Genomic DNA, 17,163 nt, shown 5'->3' with positions numbered 1-17,163 from the left:
AATATATTGTTGTGTATTTATTTATATTTACCGATGCAACATATAAAAATAAAATTCCAACTCAGGTGAATTAACTGAACAAAGAGTTAAATATTTGCCAATAGTACTTGCAGAGACTTTATCAGCAATCGTGACCAGATTGTTGTATGTTGATTCCGAGCTACGTTTTGTTTTAATTCCTCACTTCATAGCTTGAAACATACTTAGATTGTTTTCCGTATACAACAAAACACTGGTGTCTACAAAATTATGGACACACACACAATTATCATACTAGTAACAACGAGTACATATTCAAATAATCCCCATGTTCATTCTTTCTCGTGTTATTTCCCGGTGGCTCATCACATAGATGTGTCTAGATGGTCAGACAAGGCTGCTGTAATCCGCCACATAAGAACGGGTTACCAACTCCTAGCCAATCACTGTAATCGTGCGAGGATATTAATTAAATAACACGAGAGGATTAATTAAATTTATAAGTACAAATCGCAAATTATGCTTACTACACAGATCTGTTTCTAAATGATATTTCAAATAAAGGTCTGACTCTAAAACTTCATCGATCACTTTAGATATTCTGTTAGGGTTAATTTGGGAATCACACATGTTGGAAAGATTTACAGTTACAACATTGATAGTATCAAACATAACTTCTTCATTACAGCTATCTAAGTCTGTATTTTTACATTATTCTTTTACAATTTTATCGCATTTATTGTTACAGTGCTTTACAGCTAAGTCATCATTTTTCGTTTCTTTAGTAAGTTTCCAAACTTTTAACCTGTCATCCGAATATAACTCCAGAGATTTACCTGTGAGTGGATCTATTAGTTCAAATACCTTTTGTTTGAACAAATTAGTGGACATTTGTACAAATGAAGGAATTTTGTAATTCTCTTATTAATTGCAGAACTTAGGATTGTTTGCTTAAAAAACACTGAATTTGTTTTCCTTTACCCTATATCTACCTTGTTGTTTTTGGTTATCTTTTTCGTTTCTTTTGTGAGTCACTTAATTTTGTTTTAAATCTGCCATAACTAATTTATTTCCCCACAATATATATTCATCTTCTGTATTATCTTTTGCAACAATTCTAAAATGCTTGAATATCGAATCAGATGATTCTACATTCAAATTTAAACTTGCAGAAATTACTCTTAGACTACTACAAAATTGAATAATTACGTAAGATTAGAATTTGTGGAATATTTTTTTCCCAAGCAGTATGATCTTCACTAAAAGCAACTTGAACAATCGATTTCTTTCTCTATGCATAATTTCTACTGACTTGGAAGAAGCATGATATGACGTGACGATTTGTATTTTAATTCCATATTCTGATATATTTTCTTTAAATTTTCGTGCCATTATCAACCAAACTGGCATTGGAGGATACTTAAATGTAAAAAATGTAATGATTCTAAACAATGTAAAACACACTTCGTGGTAGCATTACGCATGGGGTAAAACTCCGGACGGGCCGGAATTTTTATCCCGAGCCCGGCTCGGGCCGAGAATTTATAATGTAAGGCCCGACCTGAGTCCGAAATATGTTTTAGTATTTAGGCCCGAGCTCGGGCCGAGCTCGTCTGATAATGAAACAAGCCTGAAATAAGCCCGAATTACAGGAACTTAATAATTAACGCAAAGTTATATTGGTATTGACAGCAATTAGAGGTTTAAGTTTGCAGTTAAGTTTTAAAAGTTCTGCAGAAAGAACTTTCAATAGATATCATTATACAGTATATTTACAAAGTTAGGCCCGAAAAGGACCGAGAAATATGGTTGTATACATAAAAATTTACGGCCCGAGTCCGGCCCAGGCCCAATGTGGTATATACGTTTTGGGCTTAAGCATATTAAGCCCACGGGCTCGACCCAAGCGCGTGCAAACCTCTAGCATGGGGTACAAGGTGTAATACCTAGTAAAAACATCCATTATTGATAAAGCATATTTATAACCTAATGAAGAAGATACGTATGGGTCTAAGATGCCAATCGTAACAAATGAACAAGGACTATTTTCTGCATTGTTTCCATCTGGAATTATTGACATTATGACTAGATGTTTGGCACAAATTCAAGTATTTCACTTGAAGGTGGTTGGAAAGACACCGCCGATGCATTCTATAACCAAATTGCTGTTGACAGAGTTGATGAATTTCGTGAAAGGTGAGTTCTCCAAAGAGGTACGAAAAAAGAATGGAATTTCGTTGCGTTGTTCTTAAATAAAGTTTTCCATTGCACATTTTTTTTCTAACACCATTAGTCTCCTTGTAAAAGATGGCGGATGAACCCTACTTAATCCGGAAAAGTAACAAGAAAAAATATGACAATAACTAACCGAACAAATCTTATGTAAAAATTGTGATTCTTCTCTTCTAAAGGCAGGAGCTATTCTATAACACTTTCTTTCATTACACAGACTAGTAGTGTACCTGCAACCTTCTAAAGCGTTACCATTTACAGTTGTATAGAAACGCCAAGTTACTATTCTTTCCTTTGATTTGAAGAACTGATTTTCGAATGGTATTAGTAGTCATATTACTTCAATTACACGATGTGATTGCAAATATCTAATCATATTTTTACTTACCAAAAAGAAAATAATATTACAGTAACGTGCATAAAATGATTTATTTATTAAAATTTACAAATTGTGAATGAACATTTTGTAAAAATATTCTTTTACATATGAACACTGTACAATACGATTGTGTTATATTTAACACTTGAGAGACACCATACAATTTACCCTTAAAATCCATGTAAACCCATGATGGAGTATTGAATGATTTATTTGTCAAAGTAAACGCAAAAGAGGCTTATAAACCACACCATTCCTCTCCGCTCATATATCGTATGAATACATCACAACCTTTCTCGAAGAAATTATTGGGCTGTATATTTATATACCAATGTTATATATGTTTCTAAAGGTAATTATTATAACAGTAAGATTGTAAAACAGTTACATGAAATAAATGACACTGAACTTCAAAGATGAAAAGAAACATTCATCGCTTTTACATAAAGCAGCTTGTGATCTAATAGAATTAATACGATAAGCAAGTATTTTAATTAATTTTGAAAGAGAACGTCATAAATCTTTAAAGTCCGTCTTCACAAGATATCTCAGCGTAAGGCAAAAAATTATGATGCTAGAATTGTTTGCTTCAACCCCAGAACATGTGAGTTTGCGATGGACAATATCATGATAGTTTGTTTCTCCAGTTCCCTTTTACATTCTCCTCGTACCAGTTGTTACTTAATCATTGACCTTGAATGATTATCTGCATCATTACGGCTAAACAGCGTAATTGAGGGTCGCATACCTAAGAATTTCAATTCTCTTTACTTTGAAACGGGAAATCAGGATTCGATTCCCAGTGGAAGGTTATGTGGTACAAATTACACACTGAATCGTATATTTATACTTCATAAAGTCTCATTGCTGAAAGAAACATGAAACACCAAATCAATCAACTAGCAAATAGTACAAAACATTATATCGACGAAAGTAGAATGTACGAAAATTGTTCAATTACTCAATTGGTAACAGGAAATTTTTTATTATAAATATTAATTTTAATTAGTACTGTATCTTATATTTCCTGCACACTTGCTGATTTCTTCAAAATGGAAAATATTTTACTAATTATCTACTTTCGATCCCGTCTTTCTCGTACATCAAAGTTTTCTTCCAAATGTTTATTTTATTGTCTTTCTTCCTTTCCATTTATGAATTTATTTGCTTTATAATTTGAGTAATATCTGTTCATTCATGGATCCTACATGTTTTTAGTACAATCTTATATTTAAACTAATATTATCTTAAGAATATATTTTCAAACACTGATCTTAGGTATCTGCAATATAACATTCCTTTGTCTTGTATTTTACTTTAAAATAAATGAATTTTAAGAATTTGACATTTTGTAATACATTAGTGGTGTCTATTACCTCAGTTGTCTTTTTTGTAAACCCATAGATTTATGTGATGAAATGTTTTATTTTCTTTAAAATGAGCTGGAATCATCATAATATGATTTTACTAATTTATTATTGAAATCTATTAAAAATGTTGTACCTATCAAAGTCTATTTCAATACAAAATTGAAATCAACGGGAAATCTACTAGAAAATTGAAATTTTTAATACAATAGCTGAATTACCCGTTCTTCGTACATGAAAAATAAAGTTTATACAAAATATTTCAAAGCAAGGAAATAACGACGAACAAAATATGTGTTGCCAATGTCTCAAATATGCGTTCTTCACACAGGGAGAATAAATGTATACAGAATTTATTTAGTTCCTTCAATGAAACGCATTTTAATGAAAGTATTTCTCATAATCTGTAGGCAATCAACATTGTTGTATGTTATGAAATGTGGTCTAATTTATTAGGGGCTTTTGTAAAGATGTGATCCCTTTCTTACTCATCTCTAGAGGTGCTGATTTGTCTTCACTCTCTCTGAAATTAAGCCTTTGTTTAGATACTACGGATTCAAGTTTAATTGTAATTGCTTCAGATATTCTAGAGTTAAGTTATTGTCGCATGTCTATAAATATGTTATAGTAGGAACATAATTTGATAACAAATTCGCACGTTGTTTCTTATAATGTTAGTATGTGTATAATTGGCAAAGACATGTATGTGGAAACTTTCATGTCAAAAAGCAGTAAATAAGAACAATAAAACGAAATAAAAACTTTCCTCTCCATTTAGCAACATTTTGTTTCACTCATTCTAATTTTTGTATTTATAATTCTTTTCCTATGATATTTACCACAAATATGCAGTTCACAATTATACACATAGTATCAGTATTAAAAGTACCCTGCAAAATCATTATGAAATTAAATCTTACAAGAAGACAGTTATAGATATGCGACAATCATTTTGGACATTACTGTACATAAGATTTTATCAGGTAAAAGTACTATTAGCTTTAATATTTATAAACAAATTTAATTTAACCAATACTAAATGTGTATATATAAAGCAAATTAATTTTGAAAAAGAAAGAAACACTTAATTAGAACTTGAAGAAGAAATCAATTAGTCAACTATTCAGATCTCGGTCTATTTTAATAAAAACACGAAAATAATTTCCCTTTATGGGGCAATAAGCTAGAAAACAAAACTTTCGGAGACAACCAACAATGTTAATGTTTTCCCTCCACACTATGTATTACTAAATATTTCTTTTATACATCAATAAAGGAAAGTAAAGTAATCTGAACATTACAAGAGTTCGCCACAAAAATGTATACACTCTTTGCCATCCTGTATCAGGATAGTGGCATTAACAATTTTTATGAAATTTAAGTATGTTGTAGTACGGTTTTCCCCTCAACAGATGTCGGTACTGTCAGCACGGTTACTGAGATAAGAAAATGGCAGGAGCACGTTTGACGTTCGAGAAGCGTAAGTACGTTATGAAGCGTTTTATCAGATTTTGGAATGCCATCGAAGTGGAAAGGGGAGTTTGGTACTGAACCACCAACCAGCCTAAGAATCAAACGCATTGTTGACAAGTTTCAGGAGCATGGAACAATTACAGAGGCGTGTGCAACGGTGTCCATTGATACGTTGACCGCTGTAACTGAAGCGACCGCTAGTCGTTCTGTTAGGTGTTTGGCCGCCAACGGCAACATTTTGATCATTCAATATAAACATATGATTACTTGAAGGTTGTAACACATGTTTGAATAATAATTAAATGTAATTAAAAATAATGATATGAAATATGTATTTTTCTTAAACAGTGTATATATTTTTCTGGCGGACTCTGCATATTAAGCTGAATTACAAAGGTTATTTAATAGTCACAATAATTTATGAGATTAATTATTTTAACAGGCAAATTTAGTAATTAGAAACCATTTGCGATTTTAGCACTCCTTCAATTTAGGTGTGAAAAGTTACTTGTTAGGTGGTCACAAAGATGTTCATACACGTATAATTTGCAAATGGCTAATTATTTTTATAATGTTTACAGGAAGCTTTACAATATTTACTAATATGCCTCATGTAATGAAAATATTATCCTGTTCTGAATTGTATTCTGTGTTTATTATGTTTAATATAGGGTTTTGGAATAAGTTATTATTTCTGGGCTTCATGATGAGCTGAATTGTAATTTTACCATTTATTTTCGATACCGATTATATATGGCATGTGCACCTACAAAGTAACATAGTATATAAACAACAAGAGTTCCAACCAGAAATTGAACTCCGATATTTAGAATCATATGTTAAGTACTTATAGGTTAACAAATAGTAAATGAAATAAACAATTTGTTATACTTATCTCACCTGGCTTCAAGTTTATTACGTACAAGCATTAAACGAGTCATTTTTATTAATAACACTATTACATATTGTCGATGTTTTACGAACTAGGGAATATACCTATTAACATGCATCACGAACCGGCGAATGTACAAAATTTTTACATTTTTAGTTTAAGTTAGGATTGATACTGAAGCAACCTAAACTTCGCTCTGATGAAGTGTGAATCTTCCATTAAATACTTTCAGCAGACAAAAAGGAACAGCATGTAGATGAATATAAAAACTAATAATGTGATAATTTCACCAACTTCCTATGAACCGCTCATGGATATAGAATTCACAGATTCATGGAAAAACACAAAATAAGATTTTACAATACATTCAGCATATGTCAGTTCGAGTAATCCCCTCCCCAACACATCATTTTTCTATATTTTTTCTAAGAAATATTATATATTTGTAACTTATCAGTATATATTTAAAACTAGTTGTATGTCTTTTACACTAAAAAGACTTGATCATGAATACCATGTTTATTCGATCAAATTATACGCCTTCTTATTGGCTTAGTTTAACCATATATTTGAACATTTTATACAATATGTTTGGTAATAGTACTTATTTATTCAGAAAAACATAGATTATCATTTTTGTTATGCAAACTAATTTGATTCTCTTGACAAAAGCATTTAGGAACAATGGTCACGTCTATCTAACTTATTCGTAGGTACGTCTTTTATACAACATAGACACAATGCTCTAACAATACTTATCATCCAAGCTACTAACACAAAGATGTAGGATTGATAAACGAATTGAGATGTAATGAAACATTCAGTTGTAAACAATCCACAGGATGTTGTGGCTGTATGTCTTGACATGGAGCAAGTCATAAATCTAGAACTTAGTAAATAAATTCAGATGTATTGTAAAAGAAAATTTTTAGCCTACAATATTGCAATTTAAGAATTGGCTAGTAAAAGCTGTCATTTTAACGTTTAAAATGCACGATTAACGTAACGAGATCCGCATGTGGATGCTACGAAGTTTAGTAACTTTCTGCTCATGAAAGGTAAACAAGGTGTAAAACAGAAAACATACTTTCACCTATGGATATGCATCACAGAATAAGAACTTATATCACCTTCTAAGTTACCCTAATTGTTAAATATAAGAAAAAACATCATCACTATTCATATTTTGTTTTTCGAAATTAATCACGTATGAATTGAAGGGTTTCTATTTACAATACAATTGAAAACGCACTTGAACCGGGTAAAGATGTTTTTGGTTTCTGGCCGAATAATATCAGTAATCAAGATTAAAAAAAAAAAAAACGAAACAATCATATGCTATTATTGACTTGCATTTTAAAGGCACCTAAGGCTGGAAACAAGTCTAAGGCGTCTTTAGTATTCAACAGTTACGTATCCTAAGAACTCGAACAACCTGAGGGTCAACTCATACACTGGACGAAAGTCATACAAATACAATCTCACAAATATCATAAGATATTTGCAAAGACATTGCATAACCTGAACAAATACTCCAGTTTATTAGTGTCTCAACCGCTCAGTGTTAAAAGAGGATACTTTACCACCAAGCCCTTTTACTTCAAAAGCAAAATTGCTTATAAGGAAAGAGCAGTTCTCATTATATCAAGGACGAAGATCTGTAATATCTAATCCTGATTATACAGAACTAGATTGCATCATTAAAAAATATACATGTATTCTACATTTGATAACAATATAGTGTTTGTCAGTATAGCAATATTTAATTTCTCACATTTTATTGCTTTTAGAATATTGTTTTTGAAATTTATTTCAAGCTGTGTCTATAGTTTGAATTTTAAATAATTGAAATACTGTTTCTAGAGTTCGTATTAAATTGTTCTGAGGAATTATTAGTATATAAAGGACTAAAAAGAAACAGCATACTCTTCCAATTTAATATTTAAGTCTGTACATCGATATCTAATAAATAAGTTGAACGTTGTACTTTTCCAGTGTACAGTTCGCAGTTTTAATAAAAGTTATGCTCATAATTGTTACTCTATGGGTCACATTTACTATTTTCATGGATATTTCTGTTTTCAGAAATTTGAAAATAGATTTAATTATTTCTTATTGTTTACTAAAATTATTTCATGATCGTCTCTTATTTCAACTAGTTTCTTCAGACAGGATTAACTGTCATCATCAAAATATAGCATACTTAAAGTAATTGTTTAATGATTCAGAACTAAAGCAAAATTTGCTATATTCAATTTATTTCTTTTAGAAGTAAAAAGTTTGTACATTCGCCGATTTCTGATGCATAGGAATGAGTATATTAGCAAGTTTCTGAAAATATCAAAGATCATAATAATGTTCTTGTACAGTTTACATCCTACAACTTACTGATGGTCTGTATAATTTCATAATAGCCTATTTTCGATATTATCTGTGGTTTGTTTTCTATTGTGAAAAATGAATATGACAATTTAATATGCCATATTTTGAGCAAAGATTACATTTGCTTTACCAGAAAGAGAAGAGTATTTATGTTGTCTGACGCCATAAGTAATATAAAGCATTTGCATTTACGTTCTTCTTTACGTTCGTAAGTGAACAGTGTACCCAATCACTATAATACTATATACAAGGTATTCATTTATTATGTAGTCAAAATCCACTGGTGAAATCTTCACACATAAACAATTAAAAAAATCCATATGAACATAAGGCGAAAACCGCGTTGTTTCAAAGTTACAAGATGCCGAAATCGAGAAAATTGTCACTTTGAGGGTGCCTAGCTCGAAAACTATGAGAGATATCAAGGGCGGTTTAAAAAATATTAAAGGAACTAGTACGCTGTCTATCAAAATAACCATGTTTCAGAGTTGAGTTGTACCGACGCATATGATTTTAGAGTGAGGGGAGGAAGAGCGGAACCTATGCCGCAGCTCCCTCTATAAAATCCGTTGCGCCTATACGTCCCAACTCTGAAATATGGTTATTTAGATAAACAGCGTACTAGTTCCTGTAATAATTTTTTTAACCGCCGTTGATATCTCTCATAGTTTTTGAGCTAAGCACCCTCAAAGTTACAATTTTCTCCATTTCAGCATCATGTAACTTTGAAACAACGCGTTTTCCGCATTATATTCATATGGACTATTTAATTGTTTAGGTGTGAGGATTTCACCAGTGGATTTTAGCTACATAATAAATGAACAACCTGTGCATGTATATTATCCGTGAGTTATTTTACAAAATTGTTGGTTATATATGATGGAATAACAGAATTTGGTCCTCCATTGATGTTCACTTGTTGTCCATTACCTTTTAGCAGGAAGGAAAGAAAAACTAATTAATTTGTTAAGTATAATCTAAGACTATACTATTAAATTAAGCTATAATTAAGAGATCTCTTTATGAAAGTTTACATTCTATTTCAATATATATATATATATATATATATATATATATATTTTTTACTTTCAGAACATCCATTACATATACTTCAAACTTTTGTATCTAGTGTATATACCGTAGAGTCAATCCATTCTAAGTGATCAAGCATGTACTGCTCAACCATCTCTAAAAAATCTAACTTTTTCATGAATATTTAGCCTATAAGAGTACTTCAAAACCACAATTTTATTTTTTAGAACATCGCATGGGGACGCAGCGGCTGCCGCCATTTTGCGTTTCCTCGATTTCAGGCGTTTACGTTGTTTTCAATATCTCAGTATATTTGTCCTACCAAATTGCAAATTGCTAGACGTCTTGAACTTGTGTTCAAAACTTTGATCTTTTAACATTTTTTGCCTACAACCACTTGAAAGGGGTGAAATCGGAGTCTACAGTAGTAACATTTTTGGACATTGAAGACATGTTTGGGAAGAGGAAACAACTGAGAGGTCTGAATTTGTGTGTGCATGTGGTAGGGGGTCATAAGTTTATACTCAACAATTTTCAGGCTGGTAGCTGCTCTCAAAGGCCTGAAAAATCGTAAAGTTGAGGAATAATGCCAATTTGGCACATTTCACTGTCCAATATCTCCAATGGGCCTGGATAAAAAAATCTGAATTTTTGGGAATAGTTACTATTTTTAAGTATACCATAACATGTAACAAAGTGCGTTATGTGTTTCTGAGCAGAAGGGGTCAAAGCATTAAGGAATGATGTCATACTCTGGGAGGTGTTTTGTTCACAAATTCAGCGGAAAATGCATTGTTGTGAAGTAAAATAGAGTAGAATGAATGGTTAATCCAATCAAGGTTCTCAAGCTCGTTTCTTTCCTCTAGTTGTGACTCACCGTCTTATCACACCCACAGCAGCACTAGTGAAGAATGCTGCTATCAGCAGAAGGCGAGAAAAGTCAAAATGTTCACTTGACAAAAAAAAAAAAAAAAAAAAAGTCCGTGAGTACTCATTGCTCTTGCTGCATGCTATATCAATGATATTCAATCATGTTTTTTTTGTTTTGTTTTGTTTTGTTTTAGCTGTCAACTCATGCAGGATACTGTTGTCTTTTCGTGTTTCCATTGAGTGAATATTGTCCAAGTCACTATATTATCCAAGCTTTAATTTGCACAGATTTTACCCAAGTTCTTTTTATAACAAGACAACTGCGAAGTTCTTTTTATAGGTAAGTTAGTTGATATGCAGTTAGGTTAGGCATCTAAGAACATTATAATATGTTAGGGATAGCACACGTCCTGGTTTTACCTTATATGTACTCTTTCCGGACACTACTCTTTGCGTCCGGGCGGATTTTTCCATGTAGATAAAAGTTACATTAATTGAATGCTATTGTCACTAACATATAAAACAAATATAATTATCCATGAAAAAAGTGGTCAGTCATTGACTCAAGCCCATTTTGCATAGATTAGTCAAAGTTTACATTCTGATTATAAAATGTTAGAACAATGAAACTGAAACTCTTTATGGATAGAAACATAGATGTACCCTATAGGAACAAAAATCCGTTCTTAACTCAATTTCGTCATTTTTGTGACTGAAGCCTTTTCTGTATGAATAATTCAATTGAACAATCATTTCTTGTTTTCTGTACACTTAAATAAGTACGCATAAATTTTGGGAGAGGTCCAAAGCTTTTAGCGGAGTTTAAGTTCAATATGATGAAAAGAATATATTAAATTTTGTAAAATTATCTCTAAGTATAGACTAAGTTTACAGAAACCTCTCGACTTCGGGATGCCCATACCCCAGGACACATCTCCTGCCTACGTCCTTGTAGCTATATATATGAAATCTACATCACAAACTACTTCTACCCACTTAAATAATTCCAATGCAAGTTATATTTGAAAGTTGAAATGCAAACAATAAAATTTTACACTTATTCTCCGATTTATTTTGGCTTTACTTCAAATGTATCCAATAGAAGCCAGTTAAAGGTTTATAGTATACTAATGTACTCAGTTTTCATTTACTCGTATATGGACGAGAGAAATACTTGTATTACCCTTTTTTCATTTTCTATATTCAGGATAGAATTAAAGATATGAAACAACTTACGGTTACTTACCTACAAGATTAGTCCGAACACCATACAAATCGTCATAATCATATAAGCTATCATATGCATATGGTTTACCTAAAAGATAAAAATTACATTAAAAATAATGTAAAAATTAAGGAAGTTTTAAGATATATGAAAATTTTTAGCCTCTGAAATGTGTATTATGTTTACGTCGCCTTTGAAGTATAGTAGAAAATTCACATCAACAACACAACATAAGTATAGACTAAAGTCACGTGTCTAACGTCATAAACTCAATAGTATAGATTGGTAATTTATAGGTGTAGTATTTTCTTACACGTTAGAGGTGTAACTGAACAAACAAACAGTAGTTCACCAGAAAATATCTTCAGATGTATGACTAAACTCAACACAGTTTTCTTCAAGACATAACATCACTTCTAATGAATCGTGACAAATGTATTCTTTAAATTATTGTTCGCAGATTAAAATACTAATGTTCAACTCTTTTCGAAATTTTGGTATCCATAAATTTTCCTTCATTTCTTCATATAAAACGAAATAACAAAATATTTTCCGGTTCTCGATAAGAAGTCTTCCTTTTATATACAATTTCGAGACTAGTGTACGTATAGGTATACCACTCTTAGCTTACAACTTTCACGTCCCAACAATTACACAACAATAAACAGACTCTTGTATCCAGGCAATCACGACGCAGTATGTTCGTTATTAACGTCGTATGAAATTGTACGAAAGACAACGCACAATTGTATATGTTACTAGTTCAAACTGGAACAGTCTGCCCATCAAGCAGTGGTAAACATTAAAAGTGTATTTGGGCAAGGAATGACATCAATTGTCGCCGCTGGTTTCGCGCCGCTGATGTCGCACTGTGAAATTTCGTTCCAGTGAAACATTATTGTAGAATAAACATACACCGTGGAATGTCATTTTTGGTCGAACTTCTCAGGAGCACCGTGGAAGTAGATCTTTTGTAAAATGTTCGTTCCATTGCAAATGAGTTGATCATAATTGCCACATAATTATCGACACCTGTCAACAAGATTTGCTATCTGCAGGTGTTCAGTTCTCTCATTGCAAGGAACAACTTATAATGTTTCCTACATCATATTGTCGCTTCCGGCAATCCCACAAATATGAATCTTCTACGAAATCTTGAATGGTTACAATAGTTGTTGGGCAATGATCAACGTGCAGAGTTTTGTTCCAAACCTGCCCTGTACGCACAAAATTGTTGCTGCTACTATGATGGAAGATCTTCACTATGACCGTAAAAGCTTCCTGCATTGAACTGTCACTTCAGATGGAAATTGGATCTGGTATAACATTGTAAAGAGTCAGGACAAAGGTTTTATCATTTTCAACATTTAGAATAATTTTATAAGTTCTTCTCCTACAGAAAGTGTTATTGCTCGTATGGTGGTATATCGGGGTAGTGACCCAGCGTGTCTTCCTCAGGCAAGGGGAAACTATCAACGCTGATCGTTATACTGCTAAATTCAATACACTGCACTGCAAATGAATCCGGAAGTATCCAGAAATGGCAAACATACATGGTGTCGTCATATCACAAGCGCACCTATTACAGAAGCGATGGTTTATACTCTTTATGAGTTGCAATATAAAATCCTTCCATATTCCTGAAATCTTTCTCACTGTCTACTATTATTTTAGACTCCGGTCACTTCTTCCTTCCCTGGTGATCGGTCAGTCCAACATGAGCTTTAATGGAAAGCTATCTTAATTAATATGGGTAACTGGGCAATGAGTCTGTACCAGATGATAATAAAGTTGGACGTTGCTATGTAGTTGGAGTATGTGGTGCGATTGTATTATATTTTTGTTTATGAGTTACGAAATGTATTACCCAAGGATCTTATAAAATAGAGGATTTGCCCTTACAACAAAAAGCCATACGTCACAGTTTCACCACCCCTACTCTGTCCACTCCGTCCAATAAGATCGCAATGTTTTGAGCCAACAATCATGGCGGAGACGAAAGTAGCTAATCAGACGATGGCGAAAACGAGAGTAGCCAATCAGACTTCCCGATGCTCGGTTGTTTTTTGGCTTCATTAATTTAATAGGATGAAGATACATATAGGAAGATCCTTGGTATTACCTCTTTTGAGTAGTATAGTTGTAGAATTTATCCAAATGTAGCTCGATAGTATATATGGTCTGTGATTATCGTAGATTGAATGTGTGAATAATTATTTAAATGCCTAACATGGTTCAGAACTTCGTGTCGCAGCTTCGGACGTGTGCTACTACTGTAAACATTGAATGGCCAAAACGAAACGTGAACTTGTGTAGATGGCAGTTATTTGATTAACCACGTATTGCAATTTCAATTTTTTTTTTTTTTAACTTGGGAAATGAGCATCTGGCGTTTACATTTTATTAGCACCGATCTAATATATAACCCAATATTTTCCATACTTTTGCAGTTTACTTCTGATTTATAACTGCTGCATCGTATTTTATTTATAAAATAATATTGTATAAATTAAGTACATATACTATTTTTAATAAAAGTATCACAGTTTCTTATCAAATTTCACATATGCAATTTACAAAGTAAACTCAAATAAAATTTCAAGTTTCTTAAGAGGGTTATTTTATTATAATAGGGGATTGAGTATAGCCGCTCCCCTCAGTAATTTTTAACGAATCATATTACTTCATAATGAATCGGAATCGCATGTTATAAAGAAAAAAATCATTATTCATTTGTTTTGTTTTGTTTTTAATTCGAAACAAGCCAATTGCTGTAATGATTTATGATTACGATAATAAATTTCTAGTTAGGAAATGGGACAGTCATTTATTTTTTCGTGTTATTTTATTTATCAATTGTCATACTTTAAATAAAGAAAATGGATATTGTAGAGTTAAAGAAGCCTTTTGATTTAAAACAAATCAAAAATTATATATTCTTTTACATTATCGATACAGCTTCATGTATACTATATCCGCAAATTCTTTAAGATGAATGCACAACATATAGATTTTACTTAAATTTCAAAAGGTATGTAAAAGCTGTCAAAATGAATTAAGTTTAAAAGCTTACAAAGAGAAAAGTGCAAGATTTACATTACATTTCACTTGTTATCATCGTTCGTCTTCATATTATAAGAAAATGGTATGTAGCTATTAGAAGAAATTCTTTTTTTGGAGTACATCTAAATCTTGAAATAAGGCAGGTGTTATTTACTTGCATATTGCTATATAACAAATTCATAGATATGATAATATTGTTCAAGAATGTTCGTTTGTAGATAAATTATCGTATAATACTGTTAGTGACTGGCTCACATTTTGTAGAGAAGTTTGCTTGGAAATTATTGTGCGAAACTCATCTGAAATAATTGGTGGAGAAGGGTACACTGTTGAGATCGATGAAGGTTTATTTGGTCGTAGAAAATACAGCGTCGGCAGAATGAAATCGCGAAAATGGATTGTAGGTTGTCTATGTAAGAAATGGATGGAATTTTTCTATCTATATGTACCAATAATAGCCGAAATGCGATTAACCTTGTCGATACTATATCAAGACACGTAAACAAAAAATCAACAATTATTACAGATTGCTGGAAGGAATACAGCTCCCTCAGGAAAAAAGGTTGGCAACATCTCATAGTTAATCATTCAATGAACTTTGTAGATCCTAGCACAGGAGCGTACACACAAAATATAGAGAATTTATGGTTTCAGCTGAAAAGAAGTCTTCCCTCTATTTATAAAAGCGACAATCTAATGTTGCATTTCAGCTGTTATTTGTAGAGAAGAAAATTTTGCAAACATATGGGAATTAGTGATCAGTTTTTTTTTTTTTTTTTTTTTTTTTTTTTTTTTTTTTTTTTTGCTTTTCCTGTAACATGCAGGAGAGATTTGTTCTGGGGATGATTAACTACTGGAAGATTTTTTGTCAGATAACGTTTCATGTACGGTAGCTTATTTAATGCATATGTGATGTTTGCGTTTACATTATGAAAAAGGTTTGCATGCATAATTTTTGTTTCATTTCTTCATAGAATAAATTAATAAAAGTAATAGCATTTGACTTAAATGTTGTTAGGTTAGGTAAATCTTGATTTGTTGATTTTAGATACAGTAATAGCTATTAGCTTAAAGTAAGTTTAAGGTTAGGTAATGCTTTCTTTGATCACATTAGAAGTAGTTAACCAGTTTTCGTACTATTTGCAAAAATTTGCTAAAGTGATCTTAAAAATGAACTCATTGCACTTTTGAGTAAGTTTAGCTCATAGGTATTACTATATATGTAAGTATATTAAAACTAATATTCAATTTGCAGTTCACTTGTCACCGGAACTGGAATAATCACAGATCGGAACAGGCACTATATACCAATTCATTGTGAATTCGACAAAAATCACAGTGAAATGGTATATAGTGCCTGTTCCGACCTATGACTGCTCCAGTTCCGGTGACAAAAGAACTCGAGGGAGCGGGCTATACACAAGCTGAGTTTCTTATCAAATTCCGTGTATGCAATTTACAAAGTAGACTCAAAATTTCAAGTTCCATAAGGTTTGGTTAGGAAAATAGAGGGTTATTTTAATATAATACGGCGTTTTGAGATGTTTTATTGAAATGTAATATTAATCAATTTATAAATTATAAAAGAAAACATTTCTAGAACATAAAAAGATGAAATTAACACTTACGTTCACTATATATATATATATGTATAGGGTGTAACAAAAAGGTGGGGGGAAATTTCAGGGGTAAATTCCTTATGGGTAGACAAGCAAAAAAGTTTATATAACCATATGTCAGGAAATACATAATTACAGAGTTACGGCCATTGAGCCGTATGATGCTGTAAAATAGTCATATTCCAGTTGCATCTTAATATGACTCAATTTAAACAATATCTCACCCTCTAATTAAGCTAGGAAGGTAATTTTGGTATCAATGTGTTTCTGAAGGATGAAGCTTTCGATTGATACGTATTTCATGTATGTGTAGGGTATCACGGTGGACGCAGGAGGGTAACTACATGAAACAAAAACAAGAAAACCAGGTAGTTTTCCCTCTACCGTCCGCCGTGGTACTCGCCACATACATGAAATATATATCACCGGAAAACTTCATTGTTCAGAAACACATTCATACAAAAATTATCTTCTTATCTTAATTAGGAGGTGAGTTATTGAGGTTTAAATTGAGTCACATTAATCGGTGACCAGAATGTGCCTATTTCACAGCATCAGATGGCTCAATGGCCGTAACTTTGTAACGATGTATTTCCTGACATGGTCATATGAACTTTTTTGCTTGTCTACCCATAAGACATCCACCCCCT

General features: G+C 32.1%; 1 protein-coding gene across 1 annotated transcript in view; it reads right to left on the bottom strand.

Annotated features, from left to right (window-relative positions):
• Nucleotides 1–2,621: 2,621 nt before the first annotated feature.
• LOC145683694 (uncharacterized) overlaps nucleotides 2,622–17,163 on the bottom strand; it is a 110,486-nt gene continuing 95,944 nt past the window's right edge. The window contains exons 21-22 of the mRNA XM_081755065.1: nucleotides 11,853–11,921; nucleotides 2,622–9,634 (exon numbers count right to left, since the gene is read on the bottom strand). Coding sequence (XP_081611191.1) covers nucleotides 9,555–9,634; nucleotides 11,853–11,921 — 149 coding nt within the window. The 3' untranslated portion in view covers nucleotides 2,622–9,554. The remainder of the gene's footprint in view (nucleotides 9,635–11,852; nucleotides 11,922–17,163) is intronic.

Source organism: Thermobia domestica, chromosome 4 (assembly GCF_964235325.1).
Source record: "Thermobia domestica chromosome 4, izTheDome1.hap1.1, whole genome shotgun sequence".
Taxonomy (NCBI): domain Eukaryota; kingdom Metazoa; phylum Arthropoda; class Insecta; order Zygentoma; family Lepismatidae; genus Thermobia; species Thermobia domestica.
The sequence above is the reverse complement of the archived record's forward strand: the minus strand, read 5'-3'. Positions and strand labels throughout refer to the sequence as shown.